Source organism: Acipenser ruthenus, chromosome 4 (genome assembly GCF_902713425.1).
Source record: "Acipenser ruthenus chromosome 4, fAciRut3.2 maternal haplotype, whole genome shotgun sequence".
NCBI lineage: Eukaryota > Metazoa > Chordata > Actinopteri > Acipenseriformes > Acipenseridae > Acipenser > Acipenser ruthenus.
The window spans coordinates 82,102,159-82,129,390 of record NC_081192.1 but is presented as its reverse complement, the minus strand read 5'-3'; the positions used below and the strand labels follow the sequence as shown (position 1 = coordinate 82,129,390).

At 39.2% G+C, this 27,232-nt stretch overlaps 1 protein-coding gene across 8 annotated transcripts in view; it reads left to right on the top strand.

Annotated features, from left to right (window-relative positions):
* Window positions 1–27,232, top strand: part of LOC117400336 (FH1/FH2 domain-containing protein 3-like) — a 284,731-nt gene that overhangs the window by 148,955 nt on the left and 108,544 nt on the right. For all 8 annotated transcript variants that reach the window (XM_059022942.1, XM_059022941.1, XM_059022940.1 and 5 more), the window contains exons 4-5: window positions 1,269–1,336; window positions 7,996–8,101. In XM_059022942.1, the coding sequence (XP_058878925.1) occupies window positions 1,269–1,336; window positions 7,996–8,101 (174 nt within the window). The remainder of the gene's footprint in view (window positions 1–1,268; window positions 1,337–7,995; window positions 8,102–27,232) is intronic.

Genomic DNA, 27,232 nt, shown 5'->3' with positions numbered 1-27,232 from the left:
TGCTCACTGCTCATTCCTTCAATGATATGGCAAGTTTGTTGGATTTATTCCAGCATGCATCTGTCAATGACATTTGCAATGCAGTGGTAGAACCTTTACTAGGTTCTACAGACTTAGGTCGTGGATCCACAAAACCCTGTTTTTTTTTTAACTAGTATTATGGGTGGCCTCAAGGTAAACCCTTACAAATAGACATAAAGGTGAGTTTCTCCCTACATTTTTTAGCCCTAGCTACTTGCCTTGTAGGATTCCAGTTGGTCTGCAATATTGCCTTGTGACGGCTTTGGTATTCATACCCATTAGGTAATAGTTACATTTCGTACATAGCTGTGGTTCCCTGAAATAGAAATGTAACCATTAACCTTTAAGGCCGCTGCGTCCATGGTTGCAGCAGTCTTGAAGGAAAAATGATGACAGTGTTTGTGGCAGCGGTCTTTTATGCCCTTGGGGGATGGGTTTGACTGCGTCACAGGCACTACGTGCAGCTGTGATATATCTTATTCAGGTTATCACAGTCTTTAGGTTAAATACCCATTAGATAAAGCTTACAGTTCTATTTCAGGTTCCTTAATATGTCTACATTCCATTTCTGACGTTACCTTTTTTTTGTATTAATACACTGGGCTTTTATCAGCATCTAGTTTGTTTGTGCTCTGCGCCTATTGCTTCCTGACTTCCACTGGTAATAGAGGGGCAGGAAAGAGTGTGCAGAAAAAAAAAACAGTAAGTGTCACAGTGTCTTTCTGTCACAGCTGATGTGAGGCTGTGCTATGCGATGTAACAAAAGAATCGTACTGAACGTAGCATCGCCTGTTTTATACAGAATATTCTTCTCACTGCTTACAAAGGCACTCATAGTAAAATAAATAAATAAATAAATAAATAATGGGGCATGTGACTTAAAATAACAGCATGGGGCAATGAAGCCGTCCAAATAATTCATGTTTGTGGGTCAATTCCTTGGCAGTCAAAGCTTATTATGGGGTTGTGATTCCTAGAATTGTGGACACAAATGAAAGGGTTAAAGAACAAAGTAATACAGTAATTACAGAAAACAACAGTCTGGAACAGCCCACCTTTAAAAACACATAGCTGACAGCTTAATAAGTACTAGAAATATCATCTGGCAAAAAAAGAAGGTCTGAGTCAAATGTGATAAAGTCCTTGTATACCTAACCCTGCTTTACTTTCTTCCCCACTGGACGTCATGCAACCTTTGAGGCCATTATTGGAAAGTCACTGATTTTGTTTTGCTTCCTTCTCTGCAGAAAAACTCTACAACTCCAATGGACGGGAGCTGAGGAGGGCCTTGTTTTCCCTGAAGCAGATTTTTCAGGTAAAATCTTACAATCTCTCTTATGTAGATATTAAATCTTTCACTGCCAGTGTGATTGCACTGCTGCTGCCCCAGGCTGTGTAAAGTGTGATCCTGTGATGAATGCAAGATATAAGAGTTAGGATAAGGGAACATGCAACATTTCCTCACAGATTTAGACTTGTCAGGGTAACCTTTCTTACAGAGAACCCACTGCAACAACAAAATGCAACTCATAGCAGTTTAAAGTTACAGAACAGAAACTCTGTTTAAAGCTTCTTTTGTGGGCTGCTTTGTATAGGGTTACCAACACTGTTTTTTGGCCCATCTGCCAAACCGGACAGAGTGGAGAGTATGTCTGTGCATCACTATAATTATATCCTGCCTCAAAAAAAACACATGGTAAACCCAACCCATTTGAAAAATGTCTTCTACCTGTCTTTACATACAGCCAACTTGTATTTCATTGGTCTATACCCTTATAAAAGTTTACCATAGTAAAAGCATGGCAAAGCATAATAAAGCATAGTGAAAGCATGGTGAAGCATAGGAAAGCAATGTAAAGAACAGTGAGGTCTGGTAAAGCATATTAATAAACATGGTAAAGCAGGATAAATTATGGTTAATATATGGTGTTACAATGGAAAAAGCATGGCAAAAGTGCAAAATACCATGGTAAACTTGTATAAGGGTAAGGCTATTCAAAAGTACTCTTTCTAACATGCTGGCTTATGAGGTCGAATTTATTTAAACTGCTCAATCAATGAACCACTGCCATTTGTTTTTTGGGACGGATATTAAAACAAGACCTATTTAGTCCTATTCAACAAATGGAAGATAAAGGGCTCTTTGGGCAAGTATCCTTCACAACAATACATATTACTGCTGCTCTGTAAAACTTCAATGTGAGACCAGCATGGAACATATTTCTTTGGATTTTTGAGCATCTTAGAATTAAGAAAGGTCTGTCTGATACAGTAAAGCAGACTTACCTAGTCAGCAGGTTTTAAATCAAACTTGGTCTTATACTTAGAGCTATCGTGTAAGTACTACCTACCTGTGTAGTTGTGTTATGAGACTTTTGACCTTTTGTAGTTTTAAAAAATGTACTGCAATCCATCCTGGACACTCTTGGAAAGAGGTGCATCTCAATGAAAGGAAATAAAGTAACATGTACAGATTGTCATCATGGGTAATACAAATAGCATACCGGTACACGTTTTTTTCACTGGTATGGGGGCTTTTCAGTTCATCTGCTGTAGCACAGTGTTAAAAGAGGAACAGTGTATTTGTATTGTAGGACTCTGATTTTCATGAATCTGGTTTGAAAACGGTCATTCATTTAACTATGCAAAATCAGAAGTATACTGCAGGTACTGCAGCTACCAGCAGAAGGCAAACATAAGTAGAAAGGAAGAAACAAGGAGATCTGGACTGATCGAAAGCTGTATTCTGCAGTTGGAACAGTCTGCAACCTGTAGGATGCTTTCTCAAAGGACTTGCGCAGGATCCCTGTGGTTAGTGTGGGAGTATGTTTATATTCGCTCCCCTGGTGGATGAAAGAGACATTTCCAGGGAAAGTTAAGAGCAGTGTTTGTAGTTGCAAAATGTTTATTTTCTGCACTGGTTAGATTTTAAATTTGAAAAACAGGAAGTGGGGAAATTAAATTATTCAGTCTGCTCCTATAGGACTCCAACATATGCAATGACAACGGCATGTTCTTTTGTGATGGTTGAGTTAATCTGGCGTTAAAATTGATAGTTGATTAGTTTAAAGTATGGCTGGGAAAACCTTGATTCCGCTCCAGGAGGAAAGGTTACTTAAACCCCTACAGGCTGATTAACCAGAGATAGAACATGGTCAGCTTGAGTTAAGTCACAGACAGGTGTGAGGTGTACATGTGGTTTTGCCATTAAGCCGCAGACATTTGTGGTGTTGAAATTGTGCTACTGGGGTTGCCAGTATCTACTACCCAAGAGCACACTATTCCAATTACCTATCATCTCCAGTCAGTTAAGAACATTTTAAAAGGTTGTTTTCGTTGTCTGATATTGTCAGAATTAAGTGCCTAAGTCAATTCACTGTTTTTTTTGTTTGTTTGTTTTTTTCCCCCCAGAAAAGAAAGTTAATTGAATTGGGGCCTTACTGTCACTTTTCTTTGCTTAAGCTGCAGGTCTTAAGGGTTTTGGCTCACAACCACCCCAGTGTGCCAAAAAGAGATATAAAATAATAATAATTTATAGTCGTAGCATCTGCATTGACAAAGATAAGCCTTATTTTATGAGATATTTACAAAGACATCCCCCAAAAATTGGCAACGTGTAGCTTTCATAAACGCCACGTAAGATACATTTATTATCCACAAATATATGTATTATTTTGGATAACTGACCCTGAGGACATTATGATCAATGTTTTTTGTATGTTTTGTTCAAAGGGTGAAATGGCTTTGCTCGTTAAAATATTGCTGAAAACTGTACTTGAACACCAATCCTTTCTTCATTCCCCCTACGTTTTTGCATGCACGTGTGATGGATTAAGCATTTAGAAAATCAAACAGTTATATTACATGGGATTAGCACATATAACTGCATATCTGTTCCAGCACAGCATTGGCAATTGAGTAGATGCAATTTGGTCAATGTTGGGACTCTCTAGTATCCTCAAACTGAAACAGGTTTGGTTGCTAAAAGAATTTCGACCACTCATACAAAAGGCATACGTTGACCATGATAAACATATATCCCCTTCGGTCACACATTTTAAATTAAATTTTTTGAACATTTTAAATAGTTTTGTGAACTCGAAGTTGCCCTGCCATAATTTTGAGAACACCATATATGCATTATAAAATAGATACAAAGATAGGAACCTTAACATGGCACAATTATACACGCAGTGACTGAAGAGACTGAATAGTATGTACTTTAAAATCCCTTTGTAGCAGGGCGGTAGAAAGCCCTGCTGATTAAATGTATTTGTTTATTTTTAGAACAGGGTTTCCCCCTCCGCCCCTGTGTAGTGTGTTATTTTGTATTTGTTTTGTATTATGATTTTATTATTGTATGTATTGACGGCGTAGCCATGTGTTTTGTTTTATTTTGGTTAGTAGCGTGGATGGGAAACCCCATCCACAGTAATTAATAAACTCGTGCAGAAGGTGGCCATCTCCCGAATTAATTAGGTGATTTAATTTGTTGCTAATCGGGAGATGGTCACCTGCATAAAAGCTGCAGCTCGCTGCACTCGTGGTGGGTGTATGAGGAGCGAGAGTGGAGAGAGCGAGGAGAGAAAAACGAAACTAAAAAAAAAGATACAGGCTCAGTGAAGGCTACTGCCCAGCCTGACCTGGATCATTCATTATTATTTTGTGTTCGAAATTTGTTTTTGTTTGAACCTTTTGTTTTGCTGTGTGAGCACAGTCTTTTTGTTAAACCTTTTTTATTTATTTTTGTATTATTTAAATAAAACGGCGCCACCGCGTCTTTCTTTTGTTTAAAACTGCAGACTTGGTGTCAGTATTTTTCCCGTCCCTGTATCTGTCCTGACGTCACCGCCCAGCCATTCCTGGGACATCCTCATTATCACAGATTTAAGTTAGGCTTATCTACTAGTAAAATACTGCTGTTTTACATAATACTTGGCAAAAGAATCTTTCAGAAGGGCTTTGGAGTTCTCTGGATCTGAATCTCACACTCTTATATTGCAGTGCGTTTTCACAGCTGACTAAACAGCTATGTAAGTTCATGTTTAAAAACTTGGTACATAAAAATCATGTTATCTGATATTATCTCTTGTTTCTTTTACAAAAGAAATTGAGTAATTTATATTTGAAATAAAGCTGTAAATGTTTTTTTTTTAAAACAACTATTGAGATTTGCCTGGATTGATTTATTTGTTTTTTCTTACCTAAAGTGTCATAATGACAGTTAGTTATACAGTTACAGATCTAATTGATACTTCTGTAAAACTTAATTTTTGGTTCCATCTGAATATGGGTTATTAAAGTGACATAGACTTTTATACTTGTATGACCAATTTGAATGTCACTTCACCGTTGCAACCCACGTACCTGTTAGGAGAACTGAAGATCAATGGATGACTTCCTGCTGTTCCCGTTGTTAAGCAGATTGTCTGTGTTTTCCTGCTGAACAGAAGCAACAAATGTGACCAAACTACTGAACCCTTGAAGCAAGTGTTGGGAAGCCTCCTTCTGGAATCGTCATGCACCTGACCAGTAGTGGTCTGTGCTGCAAAGACCAAGACAGGCAACTTGCCTCCAGTGGGATTTGAACCATCCTCTCATGGCCTACCCTGTACTGACTGCAATGCTTTTACATGGGGCCTGACTGAGACCGTGCCTTTTTATGATGCTAGGTTACAATCTTATGTCTGTGGATACAAATCCTATCATTGTATTTTATGTATTGTTTGGCAATATGATGTGGATGGTATTTCACAATATAATATCTACTGATTGTTGCACCACAAGCAAAGGTCTGTATCATATCAATACAATCCCACAAAGCCGTCCAGTTTTGTATCAATGTACAGCAAGCATTTTGATACTACTCCAAAAGCAAGTCACAGATTCAGTTCATATGAATATTTTTCCACACGCCACATCCATATCAGTACTCATCTATACCGGTAAACATGCCGCAGTTTCATATCAGTACTTGTATCCAGCTGTTTCCATAGCGATAATACATTCCACAGGCAAGCCTGAGCTATGTAACAATACTTTACTCAAGTCCAGCTCTTTGCAGTATATAAATGATACTCGAAAGCTCAAACTCGCTGTTTCAGCCTTTCCTCTCTATATCAATATGTTACTGAGTGTTATGGTTGTTGTAATAGATGTGCTGTTTTAGCAAGCCTTAATGTACCATACCTAACAAGTACATATACCTAAATCAATATAGACTAAAGTGCGTATAATTAAGTGAAATCAGCAAGAATAAACACCTCACAGATCATTAGGAACAGGATAAAAAAAAACACAAACAGTGCATGGTTTAATGACAGTGACTTGCAATAAACACTGAGAATATATTATTTCCTGAGGATTCCATATAAAAGTTGCTTAACGTCTGCAAAGGTCGAGTTAATGTGAAACTGTCTTTAAGCAGATGTGATACTTACAGTATCAACGCTGATGCATCTCTTCATTTTGTTTTACTAGGCTGCCTGTGAATGGCATTGTGGAAGGCTATTGTAGCAATGCTGTTTTAACTGTACATTAACTCATTCTTTAGCACATGTTGGGGATATTTGGAAGTGCCCATCTGTCTGTCTTTACAGATGCACTTAAGGCACACGTACATTTTTTCTTTTTTTTCTTTTAAAAAAGAACACTGATTGTGATTTATCATATCAGTTGTAACGGTTTTAATCGATTTAATGATCTTAGTTGCAAGTAAGCTGATTTTTCTTTTTTGTGCAATGTATTTCTTTCAGTCTCAGAAAATTAACATACTTTTTATTCCGCTAAGAAATAAAATAGCACCCAATAAATTACATTTCTCTTCAGCAAACATAAATAAAATAGCACTCAGTAAGTCACCTTTGTTAGTCTAAAACTTGAAAGCTAATGGTATACCAAAAACGGATGTGTTAACTACAGTATTCCAGGTTGTAGCGCAGCTGGTAATTTACAGTAGTATTTACAGTCTTGATGCAAACGGGAAGTACAGCACAATAGAAATGGCTTTGCTCTTTAAAATAGCATAGGCTCAGCACATGGGGGTTCACAGGTGTGCGTCTGTGAGTAAGAGTTTGGTGGCTGGCTGCCATTTTGGTGAATGGACAGCCTGTAACCAAATCCAGAACCACACAGGTTGATTGATCTTACTTGGAAGTTGCTCTTGTTTACTGAATCTTCCAAAAATCAAGAGCCTAAAGCTGAGGGAACACAAAATCTCTTTGTGGCTTGGAACTTGGTTTCAGGAGACTAGCTTTCAGGCCACTGCATGGCACACCAGGGGAGACTTGGGGTTTGATACAGCAAAGTTGCCTCAAACTAGGTCTCCTGGAACCAGGTTTTTAAGCCACTGTTCCAGAAAAAGTGGCTTTGTGTTCCTTCCACTTTATACATAACAATAAGCAGCAATCCAACAAAATATTCTTATTAACCCATAACTACTATCCACGGGTCCTTGGAGCAGAGCGCTTTTAAAATACCCACTGCTCTTCTGTTATGAGCAGGCGCTCACTGTTCCCTCTAGCAGTTTCATGTTTTGTGGCGTTCTTGGTGGGCTGGTTACTCTACGAGGTTCTGCATATAGAAGACATGTGCCTGTGGGAAAGTAAATGGTTCAGCAGGCTAATAAAACAGTTTTTTAAGAGATATAAAAATACTGTCAACTTGAAATAGTCGTGTCACATAGTTTTTTCACACAAGTGCTAACATCGTTAGCGTAAACATCATCTTCAACTTCTGTTTGGTTACATGACAGAAAAACTAAATATAAACCAATTAGAATCTACCTTGTGTTGCGGCAGCACTGAGCACAGGAACCAAACAGCAGCTTTCTCAAGTAGCAAGTGCACAGGTCGACAACAACTCAAATGTTTTCTCTCTTGTGTACTGTACTGACACTTATTTTGCACTGATGAAGCTATCACCAGTTTGTTTTGTTCATTTAGTCATTAAATCTTACATGATTTTGTTTTTCAGGACGATAAGGATTTGGTCCATGAATTTGTTGTGGCTGAAGGGCTGACATGTTTGATAAAGGTGGGAGCAGAAGCTGACCAGAACTACCAGAATTACATCCTCAGAGGTATTTGGTTCTTAATACTTGGTTGAAAGGCTTAGTTGAGTTAAAGGGTAAAAAAGGTCTCAGATACCGCCATTTTAGGTGACACTAGTTCATGGATCCGTTATAAGGCAGTATTAACATGATAAACATATAAATGTAAACATGTAAATTGGTGGTTGCCATCCATGGTTTGGACCATGATATACCGCAATAGCCTTTGGGAGGGACCCTATAGGATTGGTACCCAAATCTGGCCTTCAAGGGCTATCCCAGTCCAGGCATTTGTTCCTGTGAAGTCCCAAATGATTTAATTGAACATGCCAAGTGTCTGTTTAATAATTAAGCATTAAAGACTGGAGTACCTTTTGTCCACAGTATCACAGAAGAGGGATTGTTAAATATTTAAAGCCACATCTAGTCTATTGCTTACATACCAGTGGCTTTACCTGCATGCATAGATGATATTCATACTGGACACAGTATTTCTCCACTTACATTTATTAAAGAAACCTTAAGCCATCCCTTATACAAGTTTACCATGGTATTTTTGCACTGTGTTTTTGCACTTTTACCATGGCGTTCCATGTCAATACAATGTATTAGCCATAATTTACCCTGGTTTACCATGTTTATTAATATGCTTTATCATACCTCACTGTTCTTTACATTGCTTTCCTATGCTTTACCATGCTTTCACTTTGCTTTATTATGCTTTGCTATGCTTTTACTATGGTACACTTTGATAAGGGATTTCTAGCTCCGTAATTGCTGACAAACACTTTTGTATGTCACAACATAACATGGAATCCAGACATTCTTTAAATCTTGGTATAATTTTTGACCATGATTGTTTCACAGTCACTCTTGGTATGCCAGTCAATGGTTGTGAGATACAACCATGTTATGGATACTCCATGGTGAAGGTTGGTCTGCAGTGCCATATAGCAAATGTGGTCTGGCATTATTTTACTATGGAAATGTCCTAGTCCTCTGGACCAACGTGGGACAATTAGCCCTTACATACTGTAGCAGTTACAATTGTTTTATTGTCTTCTAGTTAGGTAGGTTATACACACCTCGCTTTGTGCCAGGTGTTACAAGTAATTGTTCCTCATGTTCCAATTATTTTTTAATGGTCTAAATTCCACTGAATACAGTACGTTCATAACTTATAATATAGTTGTGGACAATAAAAAATACATTATTATTGTTTTCTTTATATTCTTTAGGCTACATTTCCCATACCGTTTGTTATCCTTGGAGGACAAAATATTTTTGAATGGTCACCAGAGCACACCTTGATTAAACCCGAGTACTGACTCCATGCAAATTATTTAGAGGTCAAATGAAGTAATGTGATCAGAGGGAGACCTGCACTTTTAAATTATGTGCACAAGTTCACTGTCGTTATGTAGCCTGCAGGGGAGCTCAGGTTATGCTGCTTAAGCATCCAATAAAAATGCTGGCAGGATGTGGCAGATCATAAAACAATTTTTTTTTTTTTTTAAATAACGACCATGTTGTACTTCATTAGTGCTTAAAATAATAAAAAAAGTGATACTGTGTTTTTACAAACGCATACACGTTTTGTTATTCTAGGGATTTTCAGTAAAATAAAAATAAAAAATTATTACGGGAGCATGCATGACCTATAATTTAATTAAGTCCTTGCCTGCCAAAAAAAAGTCATTTTTCTAAGAAGGGCAGTTTGATGCTGGTTTCCCAGGTTTTCTTTTCTTTTTTTTATTTAAAAAAAGGCTTCAGATGAGAACAGATAACCGCTGAACCAGGTACATTGACAAATTTTATAAAAGGAAGGTTATACCACTTGGCAAAACTTAACCAAGTCAGATTTTGAAAATGTAAAGGCTGAAGAGGGTCTTTAGACCATCTCTGGCTTTGTCTTTTAAACATCACTTACCTGACAAATTAAACATCATTAAATGTGCATTTTCTGTCCTTGAGGGGTGTTAGGATACTGTCACTGGTTGGTGTGTAGACTGGGATACATTTTTAGGTGTCATTCAGACCATGGCGTTAAGGGTGGGGTAAATAGAGCCACCACTGTTTATATCATTAGAATAGACATTATTAATCTCATTATTAATTGTTTGGTATATTCTTGCTTTAGGATGACAACATGCAACATTGTGCCCATCTGTATTAGCTATTTTGCTTTATCAATAGCAAATCAGAATGCAATAAGGATTGGCGAAAAGTTATATTTACTCTATCGCTGTGCTAAGAGTTAGCTGCTGTGGAATTGAGGCTGATGTTAGATTTATGTACCTCACGGATAAGCAGCAAGGCTTTTCGATTGTACTCAGTTCAGACTAACATCTAGGCTGAGTCAACCCCAGCAGGAGTTTGAACCAGTGACCTCTGTGACTGCATTTCAACCTTATAACAACAGAAGCAGGCTAGCCACTTGGTCATTAAGTGAATCCCACTCTTGGCAAGTAACTTCCTAAAGCACACAGTGATGTAGACAGTCTTCCTCATAAGAGTTGGTTTGTGTTTTTGAGCAGCACATTGATGCCTTTTCACCACAGTTTTTTATGGAACCTTTATTATTTTTGAATAAATGTTGTTGTATCGGAATTACAAATGCACAATATAATACATTTTTGGCGAATAATATTGGCGTACAATTACTGGTAAAGTGACAATTGTAGTGCATTGGCCATTTTGATTTTGAAGATGTAACACCAGATAGTCAATAGTCATTTAAGCAATTAGGTTGGAAAGATGATACTGTGTAGTAAACAACCAAAACAGGTAGCATGAAATTAGGATTTGTTACCTGTGTAAATTAAACTTTGATAGTGACTGCTTTCATTGAGCATCCACTGATTGTTTTGGAAGTTCTTTAAATTACCAGAGAATGCTCACCATTCATAATGTCCAGGAACGCCAAATTTGTCTGTGAACAGAGAACTCACTCATTCTTTTAGTGTTGCAGTTTCAGAACAACTCATTGAATAAAAATGGCACACTTTTTAAGAGTTGTATTTTATTTTATTTGACTACAATTAGATTAAATTAAAATGTTTGGTGGAGTTCTGATAATTTTACTAGAGATTCTGAACATCTGTGTTCTAAAATAGCTCTGGCTTGATTGAATATTATCACACAGCCCTGTGAAAAGATGGTGGGAACCTAACCCCTAAAAGCATTTAGGATATTATTGTCTGACCGGCAGAGCTCCTCTGATCTAATTAGGAGGTCTGGAGATTTCTAATGCCTTAATCCTTATAAAACCCTCTTGCGGTTAAAGTGTCTCGTTCTTGACTGAGGATTTCCGTTTTTTGAGGTTAATGTATTCAAAAAGGAAACATGATTTAATCACTGTAGACCTCAACAAATTTGGCCTTAAGCAGAGCACTGTGACACTGATTTTGCTAGTTTCTAGTTTCTGACTGAACTGTAAAAGTATTGTTTTATTAAGTCATAAGGCACCCATTTCCAAAGCATGGTAACTTTATCTGTTCCTGAATATATTATGAAATCATGTTTTGTGTCAATGTATTTTGATAACACATCGTTTATTTGAGAAAAATGATATGAGCGCATTCAGAACTGCTCTTAACTCATTAGTATAACTAACCCATAGGACTGCTGCTTTTAAAAAAAAAAGAAGTTGCACCCAGAAGGTTTTGGAGACCCAGTGCCAAGAATGAAAGTTTATTTTTACTTTTGACATTTTTTAATGTCCCAGTACCCCTGCCCCATCATGAAGGTTTCATGGTAAAGCAGTGGGGAGTCGAGTTTTCTAGTTTGTAAGATGAGGAGTGCTGTTCATACCCCCATGTATGGTGTGATTTACAGGACTGTCCATTCTCTTCCTAATATCAGCCATCGTGGCTTGTGCATCGCAGGCCGAGAGCAAGACCATAAAAAGCAGCTGACACGGCCCACACAGGCTGAAAAGCCAGCAAGCTGGAGTCTATCTACCTTTTTTAGTAGTTAATTGTAAATACATGTCTCCTGTCTACCTAATCTTGGCATGTAGATATGCTAAACAGCTGTTTTCAATTACAATTTCCTATAAAAAATACCAGCGCTGATAGTTGGCGGTAGATAAACCAGTGATCTTGCGCAATAACAAGTTTCATCATGCATTAAATTGCATATTGGTGCATAACACAGGATCCGGTGTTAGTTTGTCAGAGGGAAGAAGGTCTTCCGAAAACGCCAACTCACCAGCAGTTATTTTCACTGACTGCCGCTGTTTGCATTCAGTCATTATGGGCCCAGAGGAGGATGATACTAGCTGGTTGTTAAATATATTTTCTTCTGATGTTATATAGGGATCTGTATATTGGGAGTTGCTGCTGTGTTTCTCGTTCATGTTAAATGTTACATGTCCTACAGCCAGGTTAGCTGTAGGGTCACAATCTTTCTCTGTCCTTGAAACCTGCCATTACATCACACTTTGAGCCAAATATAAAGCCCAGGCTTCTACTTGTAGCAACATGAGGTTACAACTCAAGCTGTTTATAGTGCAGGAAGAAAAATATAAGTAACAAAAATAGATCCCATTTTAAATAGTGGTATTTTCAACATAGATGTATTAGGTTTCATACTTTTTGTCTGAATCCCATTTTGACCTATTCCTTTGTATAGACCCTAATAATTACTTTAGTCTACACATGCACAACCAACAGGAACTGAAATAAATATTTCACTGAGGTAAAAGGACCCCTTGAGGCAGGAGCCACAAAATGTATATAAATAATATTTGAAGTAGAACTAAAAAAACAAATGTAAATAAAATACTGCAAACCTTGGTTAAACATTAGAAAAAGGAAGCTATGGAAAACAGCTCTCCCTCAGCATTAAAAATAACCTCTTGAGAGAGAGTGTTTTGCTACCAGTGTGATATCCTGTATTTAATTGTATTATTATTATTATTATTATTATTATTATTATTATTATTATTATTATTATTATTATTATTATGATTTATTTCTTAGCAGACGCCCTTATCCAGGGCGACTTTACAGTTGTAAACAAAAATACATTTCAAGAATCACAGTACAAGTATGAATACAATTAAGAGCAAGATAAAATACAATGACTTCAGTTCTAGCAACTATCACTGACACTGTTACAAAATACGACTCAATAACGGAGCAGGTAACAGTGTCAGTGATAGTTACATCAGGATATAATTAAATACAAAATACTACAAATTAAATAACACTTGTGACAGATTACAGTACTCTAAAGTACAGGATTAAATGCAGTAAAATAGGGAGCAGATAAGAGCAAGTAAAGCGCATTTAAGGAAGAGTGATAAAGTGTCCAGAGGGAAAAGAGGAGTTCTACAGGTGAGTCTTGAGGAGGCACCGGAAGGTGGTCAGGAAGAATCGGCAAGTGCGTGCCAGAGTGGAGATGTGCTGGGAATAAGAGAGGCAGGGGTCCAGGGTGACTCCGAGGTTCTTAGCTGAGGAGGAGGGAGTGTGGTAGATTCCAGAGGAATGGAGATAGAGAGATCAGAGGAGGGGGAGGAGGAGGAGGGAAAGAAAAGGAGGTCAGATTTAGAGAGGTTGAGTTTGAGGTTATGCGAGTGCATCCAGGAGGAGATAGCAGACAGACAGGTAGAGATACGGGAGGGGATGGTGGAGTCAGAGGTGTGGAAGGAGAGGAAAATCTGAGCATCATCAGCATAGAAATTGTATGAGAAACCATAGGATGCGATGAGGGGGCCCAGGGAGACTGACCCTTGGGGGACTCCTGTTCAGAGAGGGCGAGGTGTGGAGGTTGCTCCACGCCAGGTTACCTGGTAAGTGCGGTTGGAGACGTAGGAGGAGAACTAGGCCAGAGCAGTGCCAGAGATTCCCAGGTCAGCGAGAGAGGATAGTAGAATAGAATGATCGAGAGTGACAAAGGCAGCAGAGAGGTCGAGGAGAATTAGGATAGAGGAGAGAGAGGCAGCTCGCGCAGACTTTAGTGAGTTGGTGACAGACAGGAGGGCGGTTTCAGTGGAGTGAGCAGAGCGGAAGCCAAATTGGAGAGGGTCGAGCAGAGAGTGGTTGGACAGGAAAGCAGAGATCTGGCAGTGTACAGCCCGCTCGAGGGTTTTGGAGAGGAAGGGTAGGAGGGAGACAGGACGGTAGCTCTGGAGGGAGGTGGGGTTCAGGGTAGGTTTTTTGAGGAGGGGAGTGATAGAGGCTTGTTTGAAGGCAGAGGGAAAGAGACCAGAAAGGAGAGAGGTGTTGAGAAGGGAGGAGATGAAGGGAAGTAGAGCAGGAGCAGAAGCTTGAAAGAGGTGAGTGGGGAGGGGGTTCAGGGCACATGTGGTGGGTTTTTGACCCTGTAGCAGGGTGGAGAGGTCAGAGTCTGAGAGGGGAGAGAAGGTGGAGAAGCAGGGTGAGTTAGTAGGGTATGCAGTGGGTGTAGGGGTTAGTGCAGGAGGGGGTGGGGGAGGGAGAGGTGTTAAAGAGTGTGCGGATATCTGAGATTTTAGAAGAGAAGAGGCAAAGTCATCAGAGGAGATAGAGAAGGGAGGAGGAGGGGGGTTTAGGAGGGAGGAGAAGGTAGAGAATAGTTTACGTGGGTTGTTAGTGGAGGCTTGGATTATAGATTGGAAATAAGAACATTTAGCAGAGGAGAGAGTAGAGGAGATGGAGGAGAAGAGAGAGCGGTAGAGGTCTAGGGCAGCAGGGAGTTTGGTTCTCTTCCATTTCTTTTCAGCAGATCGCAGTGTGCTTCTTGCTGAGCGGAGCGCAGCCAGGGTTGGAGAGGGGAGGGGCGAGCAGGTTGGGAGGTGAGGGGACAGAGGGAGTTGAGGGAGGAGGTGAGGGATGAGGAGAGGGTGGAGGTAGCAGTCTACAGAGAGTTGGGAGAAGGAGACGATAGGAGGGAGGTGAGAGAGAGCGGTGGAGGCAAGGACAGAGGGGGAGAGAGAGCAGAGGTTATAGTGAGAGGTGACAGTGGGGGTAGGAGGAGCAGGGAGAGAGGGGAGAGACAGAGAAAAAGAGATGAAATAGTGATCAGAGAGGTCCAGGGGGGTGACAGAGAGGGTGGAGGGGCAGCATGCCCTGGAGAAGGTGAGGTCCAGTTGACGGCCAGCTTTGTGGGTAGGGGTGGATGGAGAGAGACAGAAGTCAAAGGAGTGAAGGATAGGGAGGAATCCGACGGTGGCTGGGGTTGGAAAGATGGATATTGAAATTACCTAACAGGACAGCTGGGGTAGACAGAGTGGGGAGGGAGGAGAGTAGATAGTCGAGTTCATCGAGAAAGTGAGCAGGAGGTACAGGGGGACGGTACAGTACAATTAGCAGGAGTTGACAGGGAGAGGTTAGTTGGACAGCATGAAATTCAATGGTGTTAACAGAGAGTGAGGAGAGATCGGAGGGGACAGAAAAGAGTAAGGAGGGAGAGAGGAGAAGACAAGTCCCACCTCCCCGTCCAGTGAGACGCAGGGTATGGGACAGGACGTAGAGAGAGGACAGGGCAGCAGGAGTTACAGTGTTATCAGTGGACAGCCAGGTTTCAGTGAGAGCAAGGAAATCGAGAGAGAGGTGTCAAAGGCAGAGATGAAATCAGCTTTGTTAGCAGAAGAGTGACAGTTCTAGAGTGCACCAGAGAGAGTGCGAGGGGGGAGAGGGTGAGAGGGGGGGAGAGGCAGAGGTATGAGGTTAGAGGGGTTGGAGGAGCAGCGGTGGAGAGAGGGCAGAGGACAAGAGCGAGAGGACAGAACAGGGATGTGAGAGACAGTCATAGCAGGACAGGCGAGACAAATAGGCACAGTGGGAGCGGGAGCGGTAGGGGGGTGGGTACAGACCTGACTAGTAGATGGTGTCTTCCAGAGCGCTGCTAGGTTCGGATCTTTCCAACAGTGTCTCGGCGCAGGCCTCCACTCACTGGGCTCCCACAGCTAGACTCCCGGCTCTTGTTGTGAGGCTCTTCGGTTTGCTGGCGCTTCGTGCTGGCGCACAAATAGCCTGCCTGACTAATATAACAACTAGGTAGAAAAAAAACTGCGTGGAAACCAATCAAATAGCAAAACAACCTCTATTCAATTTAACCACACTCACCTGGTACTAATCACACACTACCTCACCTAATTGAAACACCACCTTACAATGTTACTTAATGTAGTTAATTTAAAATTACTTGAAACAGAATCATTTACCTAACATTACTTGAAGCAGAATGACTTACCTATCTGCCTCAGATGCTGGTTACCTGTAGACATGACAGTTCTGACATCAGTTAAACTACCTTGGCTTAAACATTAACATCTTTCAGGAGATGACTCCGGCCCAGTCGTTTAAGTACAACAGATAACACAATAGTTGGGGCAGTTATCAGTATTCCAGAATATGCACAAAATGTTAGTTTTAAAACAACAGCTGGTTGTATAATCCTAAACCCCTGGCTAAATTTAAAAAAGAGATCCCTGTGCACAGTTACAGTATCGCTGCTTGTGTTTAAAGTAAAACAAAATACAGTGTTTGGTTAGCGTATTGTTTAAGGACCTGGCAATGAAGCCTTCCTGTCTGCTGTGTATTATACTGGGAATCCTGGGTTTGTTTCTGATGGGGGTAACTCTGCTGGGAAACACTTACTGTATAAATATTTCCACATTGTCTGTGGCAAATGACCAGTCTTGGGGGGAGGGTGTGAAAATATGAATCACTGCTCGACAAACAAGGATTACAATTCTTTCCACATCATGCGTTAAGTGAAAGATAGCAGATACAGTTGAAGTGGGAGCAGTCCTCTTTGTTATCTTTGGGGCAAGAGGAAAAACCACCAGGCTCTTCCTGAACTGCTCAAGAAATGGTACTGTACTTAGTCCTCTCAACTTGGTCAGGAGAAAGGGTCATCGTAAATTGACCTGATCTGTATACCCAATAAAGATTAGTTTTGATTGAAATGTGAGTGACTTATTAAATAATTTCCATACATGTTGTACTCTGTTCACTCTTACCCTAACCCTTCCCCTAATCTCAGCTAGTGGAAAAGTGAAAGTGACATGAATCTGTGAGCTTGACAAGTTTGAGGGGTGTCATGTTCAGGTGCACAATGATTGTTATATACTTTCGATAAATCTGTTTTTGAAAAATATTTTAGAGCAATTTATAGTTAAGCAATATATATTGATCACTCAGCAATAATAGAACCAGTCAATAGATTATAATCATGACTCACCTTTTTGCAACAAGGAAATGGTTACAAAAATTGGAACACCACTGTATGGAGAATCTAGTAGAAATTATGACCTGTTACTGATTGCTTGTGTGAGCTGGGTCTGCAAATGTACTGAATGGAAAGTTTTCTCTTATGTTGTATGGAAAAAAACATTTAGGACAAAGTGGCAATTACCAATCCTTTTTTTTATGGCAGAGAATTTTGAAAATCAAAGCCATATGTTCATAAGGAAACTGACTTAGACAAAGTGCCACAGGACATCCTAATTTCCTTGGTACCTCCAGGGTTGTTTGAAATAATAATAACAAAAGTAGGGCTTGCTATCCATTAGGCACCCATGAAAAGAACCACTTCCACAGTATTTTAAAAGTGTTATCCATTTTTCAAATGTGCAGTTTTAAGAAATAAGATTATATTTAAGACATGATACCTGGTCATCTATACAAGTAAGCTCTTTTTCCTTGTCTTATGTAGTAGTCTTGCACTTCCTTGGTTATTGACTGATGTGCTTTCCAGCCAGTGGCATGCTTTGGCCCCAAAGCTCACAGCAATTAAAATGTATGGAATTATTTGGTTAGCTACAACCACTTTAAGAGGGACATTGAAATTGCAAATGGCTAACCAACAAATTATCTTTTACAGTGTCTTTTAAATGAACACCTTTGACAATATGATTTGTTTGCACTTCAGGCACTTTGGGGTCTATTCATAAAGGGTTAAGGTCTGTCGAAATGAGAAAACTGGAGTACATGATCGGATTTCGTCCATAGCAGCCTATTTAATGGCAGTTGCTATTCATAAGAGAGAATTCAGATGCGTCGTTAACCCCCAACGATGTTCGTCTATGAAGGCATGTTTTTAATGAATTGAGAGAAAGGTTAACGATTACCTCATAAGCATGAAGTTTTCATCAGTCATGAGCGTCAACCTGCTATTCATAAGATTGAATGACAGCAAAATGCAGTGTAGAGTAGTGGTTAGGGCTCTGGACTCTTGACCGGAGGGTCGTGGGTTCAAATCCCGGTGGGGACACTGCTGCTGTACCCTTGAGCAAGGTACTTTACCTAGATTGCTCCAGTAAAAACCCAACTGTATAAATGGGTAATTGTATGTAAAAATAATGTGATATCTTGTAACAATTGTAAGTCGCCCTGGATAAGGGCGTCAGCTAAGAAATAAATAATAATAATAATAATGAAATGCTGTTGATAACTAGGAGTTATTGAACACTTTCTACAGTCAAGTCTAAACTAACGACAGCCTTGGCAGACTATTTTTTTAAAGACATATTTTATTACTACACTTGCTCTGTTATACAGTTTGACATACCTGTGATTAACACTGGCTATTTAAAAAAAAAATAATAATCTGTAGCTTTATATGAAGGAACATGTTTAATATAAATATATACTCACACAAGAACGTATTCTCTGGCATAATCATTTTGAAACAGCGCTGTAAAGTGGAGAGCAAGTGAGAGACTGAGAATAGACAGTTATTTTATTATTATCATTTCTTTGCCGTGATCTGCGGCTGACAGCGGTCCTTTTTATTTATTTTACCTGGGTTCACAATAAACAGTTTGGACGAATACTGCCTGTGTGAACCTGTTTATTTCCATGGAGCGTTACAATATACCGTATACCAGTGCTGCTGATTCAGTCAGTGGGAAATTTGGACTTGCTTGATATTGCAAAAAACGCTGCGAGATCAGTGTTCGAAAGAGAGCTTTTTTTTTTCCGAGCACCACAAAACAATCCATTTTGTGTACAGTGTGCAATACGACGTGAAACTTTCACTGATTCATAAACATAAACTTGCCCCTGATTGATTCCCTGCTTTAAACGGGGTTTATTATTCTTATTCTTCTTCTTCTTCTTCTTCTTCTTCTTCTTCTTCTTATTATTATTATTATTATTATTATTATTAATAATAATAATAATAATAATAATAATAATAATAATAATAATAATAATAATAATAATAATAATAATAATAATAATAATAATTGAGAATTTCTAAGATTAACATTTAAAGTTTTCAAAATTATTATTATTATTATTATTATTATTATTATTATTATTACTAGAATTACAGTATTATTCAAATGTCCTCCTCCAGTGCTTTTTGTTTATTTATTTATTTATTTTTTGGTCCTGCAGTTTAGAATCAAAATCTTATGTGTGTGTATGGAAATGTGCTTACCTGTGCTTCCAAGCAAAACGAAAATACAAAGTATTTATTTAAAAAATACTTATTTTTTTCTAAATTATGACATGTCCTGAATTTTTGGCAGACGTGATAGGGGCATCTATTTTTCTTTTTGCAACAGCTACCGACACCGCCCAGGGAACATTAATAATGCTGATGATGTCATCAAAAAGAGGCAGATTTTTGTTCTTGAACAACTGTATACCCATTCATAAAGTGCTTTGCGACAGTCGCCTGTATTCTTGGATCATTTTTTTGAATAGCAATATGGACGACTTTCCTTAGTTTTAAACACTTTTTTTTTTTTTTTTTTTTACGGCAGTCTGCAAGTACTTTTATGAATAGGGCCCTTTATTTGAAAATAAAATATTGTAGATTTGATATTACTGTCATAATAATAATGTATGCATAAAGACTTAGACAAGTCCAGTTGGTTAAAAAATTAAAGTAAAAAAATAAATTAAAAAAACACTTTCCTCTTGCACTATTATCTTAGGTCATCAGTCATTTTCTCAGCTTTTAGCGGCAGGCATTACATGTTTATTGTGTATGGTTAACGTGTTAACATGCCTGAAAGGGCCATGCTAAGTGCTTCTCAGGAGGCCTCATGAAATGTTTTCCCTCCAGTATTACTTAATAAAGTAAAAAGGACATTTAGGAAATGAATACAGTCCCTTCTAGCAGGATCTATTTGACTCTGCTTTCATTTTCAGTGAAGAGGATTTCCCTCCAAACAGAGCTCATATTGAGCTGGCCCAGACACAACAAGCCCAATGCTTAATCTTGGGCTCTGGAATATGTTTCTCCTGAGCTACATGTGGTGCTTCTTCCAGCCACTTTGTACATCTCTTCAGCCTCTGCGGGAGATCCTGAGAGATGGACAGCTAGGAGAAGAGAAGCGCTTTTGTGAGGCAAGAATGTACTATTAAAAAAAACAAGGTGGAAATATACAAATATACCATGGGAGAAAGAAAAATAGTAAACACACAAGGTATGCCTTTCAAGGTTCTTTAATATAGTCTGTCTTTTGGTTATTGTTGTTTGAATATTTTTTACTTGTCATTTCAGACTCCCTAAACTTTGTCAGTTAATAACTTAGGATCTTCCAATATGAGACACTAATTAGCAAAAAAGTGGTGCTTATGAAAGAGTAAACAATAAATCCAGTTCCTGACAGCATTTCTGGAGTACTATATATCCAATACAAATCAGAGCATATTTCCTTTATCCTTACTGTTTAATATTCACAAACATAAGAAGAAACCAAGCACTAGCATACAGCAGCTATTAAATTAAGTCGCACTGTTTGAAGAGCATGTCTGCTCAGTCAGAGAAAAACGTGGGTTGTGTGATTGCTTTCATTTATCTTAATGATATTAATAGGGTGATCCAGCTTATGCGGGTGGTCGTCTACACGTTGCTGTGGTATTTCTAAACACACTTGTTAGTAATAAAGTTTGAGAATAGAGGGAGATATGCCGATGACAGCACTTCAAGGTTTATTGCGATATATTGATATAGCTGAGTACTGTTTACAATTATGGTATGATATATATATATATACAGTGCATTGTTATTTGTCTTTGGACTGCATATGCTGGCTCCACTGAACATTTAATCTTACAAGTGTCTGGTAAGATCTCAAGAGTACAGGGTATCAAAGAAAATGGGAAGATGCCAGTCTGTGTCTGTAAACATTCTGCCCTATTCATAGAGCATTAGCTCACCAACAAATGCATCACAGTCCTCCACATTTAAAGCAGACTAGCCATGCAAGTAGCAGTTAACCAGCTGAGAGAGAGAGAGAGAGAGAGAGAGAGAGAGAGAGAGAGAGAGAGAGAGAGAGAGAGAGAGAGAGAGAGAGAGGGAAAGATATGTTGATATAGACAGAGTTGTACCTCTACTTTTTTTTGGGGTATTTGATGAAATCACTTCCTTGTGCACCATTTGTGGTAGAAATTGTATAAGCACCTGCAATACTGGTGTATAATTACTAGGATATAAACTTTAATATACTGGATTATATGTATTTTACAGGTATGATGATATTATTAGGATCATACTTTTTTTTTATCAAACTTGGCTGATAAAGTAGATTCATAATGGAAATTGTGCTTTAGAGACTTCAAGTAAGTTTGGAATGTATATGACGGTGGTATCAATTAGTGTATTGTAACGGAGAGCCTTTTAAGAGTCAATAATGTCCATTATTTATTGATGATTTATGAACTCCTAGTGCATGGATTAACCCTTGAAGTCCTATAAAACACAAAGGGCCTCATTCACTAAATGGTGGTAAATGACCAGAATTACCACGTGGCAGGGGGAAGCCACACCGTGTGCAAAAATGAAGCAGTGGCCACTCTATTCACTAAGATGATTATATGCACAAATAAAGCAAGCTAAATGATTAATTTGCAAGTCACATCACACGGAATTCTGCACAAGGTTTACACACACTTTATTATAGTATATAAGGACGCTGGAAAGAAAAGTTCAGTACGGTTCTGAGTAGCTCCTTTGCCCCCGCTAACTTGGCGCTTATGTATGATATTGTTGTATCACTCAAGGTATGTCCTGTATTTGTTTTGTCTGTCTTGTACATTGAATTATAAACATGTACTTACATTGAAAATAATTGCAGATGACTCATTCTCTCACCACTCTACCACTGGCCATGTTGTGTGTCTCCTTGTCGTCCTGTGCAGGAGGGAAATCATCAGTGTTTGCTTCACTTTATCTGGTAGTGCACTTAACAGCTTGTGGCAACATGGTTTGCAGTGTGCAGGTGTAGATGTAGATGTGATGTAATGCTTAAACAGACGACAGACAACAAAGTTAACTGTCCAAACAGTCCTTTATTTGTTTTATAATCCGGGTCGTTTGGTGACCGTAAATAATAATCCCTGGCAATACACAGCAATGTGAACTGCACAGTGAAACGTCAGGGTTCAGTCACGAAATAATAAACACAGTATAAACACACAACACACACACTATCACAAGTCCAGAGTGAGTGCTAACGTGCAAGTGGTGAAATACAATTTATTAGTGAACAGTAGTGCAGTGCTGTCTGGGTTGGTGTTGGTCTTTAGTGACAGCTCCCGGTAGGTGTTAGCCGTCTAACAAGAACAAACGTTAACAATTAGTACGACAAAACAAACAAACACTAAACACCCACAGTTGTATCACAGTCCTTCAGCAGTTCGTCTGTAACCATAACAACGAGGAGCAGTTTGCTCGGCCACATCCCCTTTTGTACCTTCAGCCACTCCCCCTTGGTTAGCGAGTGCAATCGCTTTTTCTCCAATCCACGATTGCCACATCGCTTCCCGTCTGGGGCGATGACGGTGTACTGTGGCTCCGCCCCCTTTCTAGATGTCTGACTTCCACTTTTCCCTGGAATGAACTGTCAGACCATCCAGTCTGAGGCTCACTGTTCTCTTTACACAACGCCCTCACAGGTCGGGAGGGAGATTTATAACCAAGATTCATTGTTCTCTGTCACACAGCTATGTTATGCAGAATGCATCATGCAACAATTAGTGTACACATTTTCCCAGGGCTATAATGTAGCACATCACCAGAACATATGAAGCAAATTTTTAACACTCCGATGTACGCTCAATAACAGAGAGTGTAGCCATGTGTGCTGTATTGTACCGAATCTCTGCCTGTGTTCTGGGGTCCGAGAATTGCGTAAGCAGCCAGGGTCTGATCCCGTAACCAGCATCACCTATGACAAGCATTAACAATGTTAGCAAATTGTCCATGCTTCCTATCAGTGCCCTATGAAATATGTGTTATAAATTACTTACCAATAAGCCAACCAGCTCCATATACAACTGCCTCATAATCTTCATATATCCCGGACTGTCTGAGGATGTACGAGTCGTGTGCTGTACCAGGATACCTGACGACCACATCAAGAATCCTCAGTTTCGCATCACACACAATTTGTACATTAATGGAGTGGCAATGCTTCTTATTACATTCTACATTATTATTATGTTATATGTTCTATATCCTGGGGTGGTGACAGTGCTACATGGGTGCAATCAATAGCTCCCAATGCATTTGGGAAGCCAGACACTTCATAAAAGGCCACTTTTATATCATATAGCATCTGTCTCACTGGGATAATAGATATACTTCCCGGTGCGTTTCAACAGGGCTTCAGTACCTGCTGTAAACAGTGGCTCTAGATCAGATTTGATCTACTCATATAAGGCTAGCATGATCTCTGTGCTTAATCTGTATCTAGTTATTACCTCCTCCTCACACAGCCCTAGTAACATCTGCCTGGTCTGAAATACCCTCTCCCTGACCCTGCTTCTCACTCTCCTGTGCAGCTCTTCTACTCTCATTCGCGCTATTCTCTTGGTTCTGTGACACAGTACCAACTCCATGTTTCGCACACACTGCACTACCAGTGGTCTGCCCTATTTATGTTGTGATTTAGTAATTATACTGCCTGGTTTCAGTAAGCGCTACTTTTAACACACGCTGAGGCACCTAATAAAGTTAGCACCCTTAAGTGAATATGGTTTGCATATCAAATACCTCCCTTGATATTCATCATATTTATACGGTACTTTTTCCACACGCTTTTTTCCATGCACTAGGTTGCCTGCCACTGGTTAGTGAATACAGCAGGTGTACAAAACACGCAGTAAAGGGGCTTAGTGCATGCAAAACACGCTACCGCTGTTTAGCCCTTAGCGGTCCATTTATTCAGCTCCTGTTAGGCGTGTCACGTCCAATTTATTTTCACACACCTTGTTGATTTTACAAGCGCTGTTTAAAAGTAATTATTCAAAGTAAAAGAGGTTTAAAAGGCACTGCATATCAACAGGACACAGTACTGTATCTCCAGCCCCGCCCCACCCCTTGTTGGCTGTATTTATCACATACCTCTTCATAATCGTGCATACTGATGATAAATGTTATCACCAAACTCCTCAATAATGTGATCCAAGTCATTATTTTATTACTATAACATCTCAAAAAGCTTGGCAAATGTCTGTTATATTCTTTGAGCGCTGGATGCAGAAGCAGCTGTCTTGTTTGTTTATGTCTGTGTTAGGTCTGTGGTGCAAGGACTATGTGTATTGCTCAGATCCGCCCCTTTTTGGCTTCTCCTATCGATCTCATTTGGCCATTGAAAGGATTTCTCAGCTTTTTCCAGAGAAATAAACGACTAGAGACCTGTACTTGACGTATTTGTCGAACAGGGTCCGACATCAGACTGGAAAGGGAAAATTGTAATGTCGGACCTGATCCGACATAGTACCACAAAGGGTTAGTGAATGAGGCCCTGTGGCAGTGTGCCCTGCCCATGTGTGTGTTATGTGTTATATGTTGCATGTGGTGTGTTAATGTTGGTCTATAGGTATTGGTGCACGGGATATAAATGGGTCTGTGTATTACGAGTGATTTAAAATATAGTTGTATTTAGGCACAGGGATTGTACAATCACTTCACGTGCAGATAAAGTATGTAATAATATGTGAGCACGGGGAGTGCACAAATTAGTTCACGTGCTGGGGTTCAAGTGAATAATTAATGAGTAACTGAATTCCAGCACAGCTGTATAAATAGTTGCACAATTCACTCATTCGGGGTTGTGTGTTCAGGGAGAAAGAACAGGAGTGAGAAGGAGAAAAATAATTAAAATAACAAATGCTACTCGTGCAATACTTGTTTAGTGTTCGTCCCTGTTTGTTTAGTTGGTGTCAGTTTTGTGTTCAATCTTTTATTTTGCTCTGTGAGCATTGTTTTGTGTCAAACCTTTTTATGTTATTTGCAATAAACCGACGCAAACAAGCGCCGTCACCATTTCACCTCGCAGTACTGTGTGTTTCTTCCAGGTCTGACAGGCCCATAGAATTTTAAGTAGATTGTAACCATCCCTTTCCGGGAGGCCTGATTTATACTGTATATCACACAGAAAATACCTAAGATTGCAGTCAACCCATCACTGAACTGTTTTTTAAGAAGATGAAGATAGCTGGTCTTCTGATTTTAATTACTAACTACATATAATATTATATTTCAGTGGCAGGGATACAACATAACTGAAGGTCCATGTGTCAAAGTACCTCTCCATGCAGTGTTTACAGAACACATAGCCAGAGCAAGAATTGGCTAACTCCTATTACAATGCAAGGCTGATTTGAAGTCTGAACTCACCAGAGTAACATCTTGGGTTTTGCCATTTATGTTTTATTATGACTGAGACAGTCAAGAACATACAAGTCCTCAAAGGGTCATCCTCACTGTTTTCTTGAAACTTTCAAAAAGCGTGACTTAACAAGTACTTGCACTAATGGCTTCAAGTGTAGCTTACTGTAAACCCAACTAGTATTTTATAAGAGATGTTTTGATTGTTTCAGCTATGGATGTAAATCTGAGATAAAGAGTATATGAAATATTTATACTAAGTGGCAAATTCAGAATTGTTTGTAAGAATATTCCTCAAGTATAGCAAATGGTTCAGGAAATACTACCTTAAAATAATTCAGTCCAGTGATAGAAAAAATACAGCAAATGAAGCCCACAGATAATGGAATTTGTTGGGAGTTGTCAATAGTGGATTTCTAATTGAATTAAAGCAGTGCAATTTCTATTTTTTAGTTCAATAAATAAAAAGACATGCCACAATTGGGTGATGAATAGTGTAGAATTGTCTAGCTTCAATATAACGGTATGTTCTTCCATAAAATAATACCAGGCTTATAGCAAACAGACACAAATGAAAATTGAAAATAAACAAAGTTTTAATTATTAAATAAAATGAAATGAGACCCTGACACTCAGAGTTGAGTATATTAGCTGTGTTACATATTTTGAATGACGAATAGCTGCTGTTAGCCTTGATCGTATACAATTCCAGCATATGGCAAGCCTGACCCCACTACCATCCTCTCTGGGACTATAACACTTTACAGCAGCTCTGCTTACAGTTTATTTTACAAAGCTACAAAATGTCATGCAATTGCGATCCTCCATTGGCTTGTTTGCAGGGGTGGGGAAAAAAAAGCTAGACTTCTAACATTTAACCGCACCATTTGTTTCCATTTCCATTGCGTTAAACTGTCCAGTAAAGTTGTGGCAAGCCGTCTGTCTTTTGCTGTGAGTATATTTTTTATAATTTATGGGTCCAAAGAGTTTTTACACACAGCCCATGTTCCCTGTTTTAGGTATTGTATTGTCTGCAGGTATGTGGTTCAGCTCCATAATTCAATATTCATCATTCACCCACCTGTTGTGCTTTGGATGTGGACTTTGTTTAATTGATTTTGCTCTTTGCTCCATTTGCTGTTTCACTGACTAACTGACATTCGTGTTTCACTGACTAACAATCAAAGAGCAGTATATTAAACTGCCTGAACACTCACTGACTATATACGTGTACTTCTCACTACTTAATGTGGCTCTTGTTTTCATCCACATTATTTAACTGAGTCACTGCTCACAAAATAATATCACTGCCATGAACTCTTCAGAGAAAACCTTCATATTGCTATCTAAAGTATTAAAAGTTCAGTGGATGACTTTCAAGCCAAAGAAGGGATTAGGTTGTATGGGGGGGGGCTTCTTTTGATGTTTGATGGTGTTCCACATGACAATTAATGCAACTGAACCCCTTCCCCACTTCCCCCAAAGCCTTTCTTCTGTGCAGACTCAAGTTCACACCACTACTAACTGCAAACATACAGTGAGCAGTTTAAATCTGCTTTACATCCATGTACTGTAGTGTTAGGCTTTGTTACT